Source organism: Amphimedon queenslandica, unplaced genomic scaffold, assembly GCF_000090795.2.
Source record: "Amphimedon queenslandica unplaced genomic scaffold, v1.1 AMPQUscaffold_12445, whole genome shotgun sequence".
Taxonomy (NCBI): Eukaryota; Metazoa; Porifera; class Demospongiae; order Haplosclerida; family Niphatidae; genus Amphimedon; species Amphimedon queenslandica.
The window spans coordinates 9,633-12,196 of NW_003547318.1; the positions used below are offsets into that span (position 1 = coordinate 9,633).

General features: G+C 31.8%; 1 protein-coding gene across 1 annotated transcript; it reads right to left on the reverse strand.

Annotated features, from left to right (window-relative positions):
* Positions 1-303: 303 nt before the first annotated feature.
* On the reverse strand, positions 304-1,605 carry LOC109587797 (uncharacterized). Its single transcript, XM_020004016.1, has 5 exons — positions 1,517-1,605; positions 1,145-1,459; positions 695-958; positions 585-643; positions 304-522 (listed from the first exon to the last, which is right to left on the reverse strand). Exons 1-5 carry the CDS (start codon positions 1,557-1,559, stop codon positions 304-306), a joined length of 900 nt encoding a protein of 299 aa, XP_019859575.1. The 5' UTR covers positions 1,560-1,605.
* Positions 1,606-2,564: the final 959 nt, after the last annotated feature.

A 2,564-nucleotide genomic window follows, 5' to 3' on the forward strand; every position in this document is an offset into this window, starting at 1 on the left:
ATATTGCCTTATTCTATCAAAATTTCAAGGTCAGAATCATGAATACTTTTGAGATAATAATAAATTTTATTATTCTAAAAGTCATTAGAATAGCATTGCGTGGGTGTTACGAGTGCAAAGAAATTTCTTTAAAGAAAGGGAATTCCGGTAGGGTGCGGTTCGGCTGTTAATACTCAAGAACAGTGGGTGAAGCAGCAATTGCAAGAGGATCTATAATTAATATCTCAGTGACAATTATTAAATTGATGTTATCATTCATTACCTATAGATGCACTGAGTTTCATTGTTGTATTATGCACTTCATTACTCAACTCTAGTAAAGAAGGTTAATATCTGCTCTAAATATGAACGTGTTAGCTTACCACCATTCATATTAACTGTACCAGCAGCATTAGTAACAGTGATATTGTATGAATGCTTAGCTCCTGGCGTTATGCTAAAGATGACAATATTATTCATATTCAAGACATCATCAAAAGTAATGCTACAGTTAGTAACTGGAGGTCGTTCATCATCATTGTTCCAATTTAAACATAAATGAAGCTTAAAAACTTCATAAAAGCAAGGATTGGTTATACACATACCTTAATTGTAAAGTTGGCAATATTGTTGTTAACATTTGTATCAACAGATATTTTAGGCTCTAAAGAAAACAAACTTTAACAATAATTACTGATCATACTGTTTCATTTACCTTTCCAAGGAATGGATGTACTATTCATAGAGCCAATATCATTTCCAGAATAATCAACACTGGTTAATTGAAAGCTGTAGTCACCAGAAGTCACTGGAATAAAATCATAATGTGTTGTTCCAGCTACATTCTTCACATCAACTTCATAAGCTGATGAGAGATGGGTTGAGAGTCTAAGTGATGATAAACAAGTGGCTCCACTCCAAGAGACCCTGATACCATCATCATAAAACACAGGTGAGCTTAGATTACCAGCTTCTGGATCTAAAACCAAAGTATTGTACATTATGACACAAGGTAACATTATTTTTAAAAATAATGTACATTTAAATAAATTGAAAAATGCACATTGTACATTATTTGCAAATTATTGTTATACATGCATATACACTTGTTTGCAGCCATTTTACAACTGTAATGCTAACGAAACTGTAATACTAATAATTATACCTTTTAAAATTAGAGTAACATTTGTAGAAGGAGAGTTAAAGCGACTATCAGAACACTCCAGTAATGATCCATTCACAATATCAGTTACTGTAGCAGTTGCTATTGATATGATGACACTGCTATTAATAGAAGTGAGTGTAGCATTAAATGGACTATCTGGTCCCAGTGGAGCTAAAGTGTTAAGTGGATATGCAGTTTCTCCATTGTTACGCCATGCTATCGAAACCCCATCATAAGAATTATTAACAACACAGGTCCAAGTAGCAACAGCTCCTTCACAAACCTCTCCACTTGTCAGTGATAAACTAACACTAGCTGTGAAGTGGAGTAGACAATATTAAATCATCATACAATGAGGTTAACAGTACTAACCAACAGAAGGAACAAGGAGCAATAGATGAAGCAATAAACTCATCCTGGAGTAAGGAACTTGTAGTGTCAGGATTTGACACCATGGTGCTGAAGTGTGAGGATTATGACTTGGCACTATGCCATTGATAATTGGTGTTAAGTTTATATAAATTTATTGATGTCCTTATGAGTTTGAGCTGATTCTGACTTTAATTTTTCAAATTACAGCCATTTTAAAGAAAATAGGAAAATTTGAAATTTACCCAAAGCCTTGGATTTTTTCCAAAAAATGGCTCCAAAATCACCCCAAATTTTTATTACATTTTCTGATACATATTGATGTACTTATGCTGTGTAGCAAGTTTGAGCTGATTCCAACTTCATTTTTTAAATTTATGGCAATTTTAAGAATAGCTAGAAGTATCTCTAATATCAGTGTATATTAACCCTCCTTCATCAACCAGTGATGAGTTACAGCAGTTATTATCATTATTACCATCATGGGTATCTACTATTAGCTGGACTTCAGTAATAATTTTGTATTAATACTTTTGTACCAATAAAATGAAATAGAGGGAAAGAGACAAGTGAATGAGTGTGTATTGTGACATATACTATACAAAATGCATCAGATGAATTATTAAAATGAAGAATTCTCTCCTTTTCAATTTTGGCAAAATTTGGTCTTGGAGCCTGTACAGGGATTTTGGCCTAGCTGACTCTTAAGCAACTTAAATTTAAAATTTGTAAAAAATTCAATTTTGATTAAAATCAGCTCAAACTTTTTATGCAACATAAAAACATATATATGCATCAGAAAATGTCACTGTTATTTGTATAAAATCATTTCTGATCATTTTAGTATTTTATTTCAGTATTTTTGTTGTCAATAGCTCTTTCCTTCTAGTTTCATTGTTATTGTCAATTAGTCTCAATAACAATCCATTGTTTATCATAATGTAATGAATGTGTACTGAACTGACTATCAACAACAATAACAACAACAATAAAAGTTATGAACATACAATATATAACTAATGGAGAATACAATAGAACAATAACAATATAG

Bases quoted from the DNA above. Each gene is read 5' to 3' on its own strand.
- LOC109587797 (XM_020004016.1), bottom strand. From the start codon at position 1,559: ATGAGTTTATTGCTTCATCTATTGCTCCTTGTTCCTTCTGTTG. The intron at 1,460-1,516 runs GTTAGTACTGTT...TCCACTTCACAG, and splicing joins GCTCCTTGTTCCTTCTGTTG to CTAGTGTTAGTTTATCACTG. The intron at 523-584 runs GTATGTGTATAA...TGTTTAAATTGG, and splicing joins TTGCCAACTTTACAATTAAG to AACAATGATGATGAACGACC.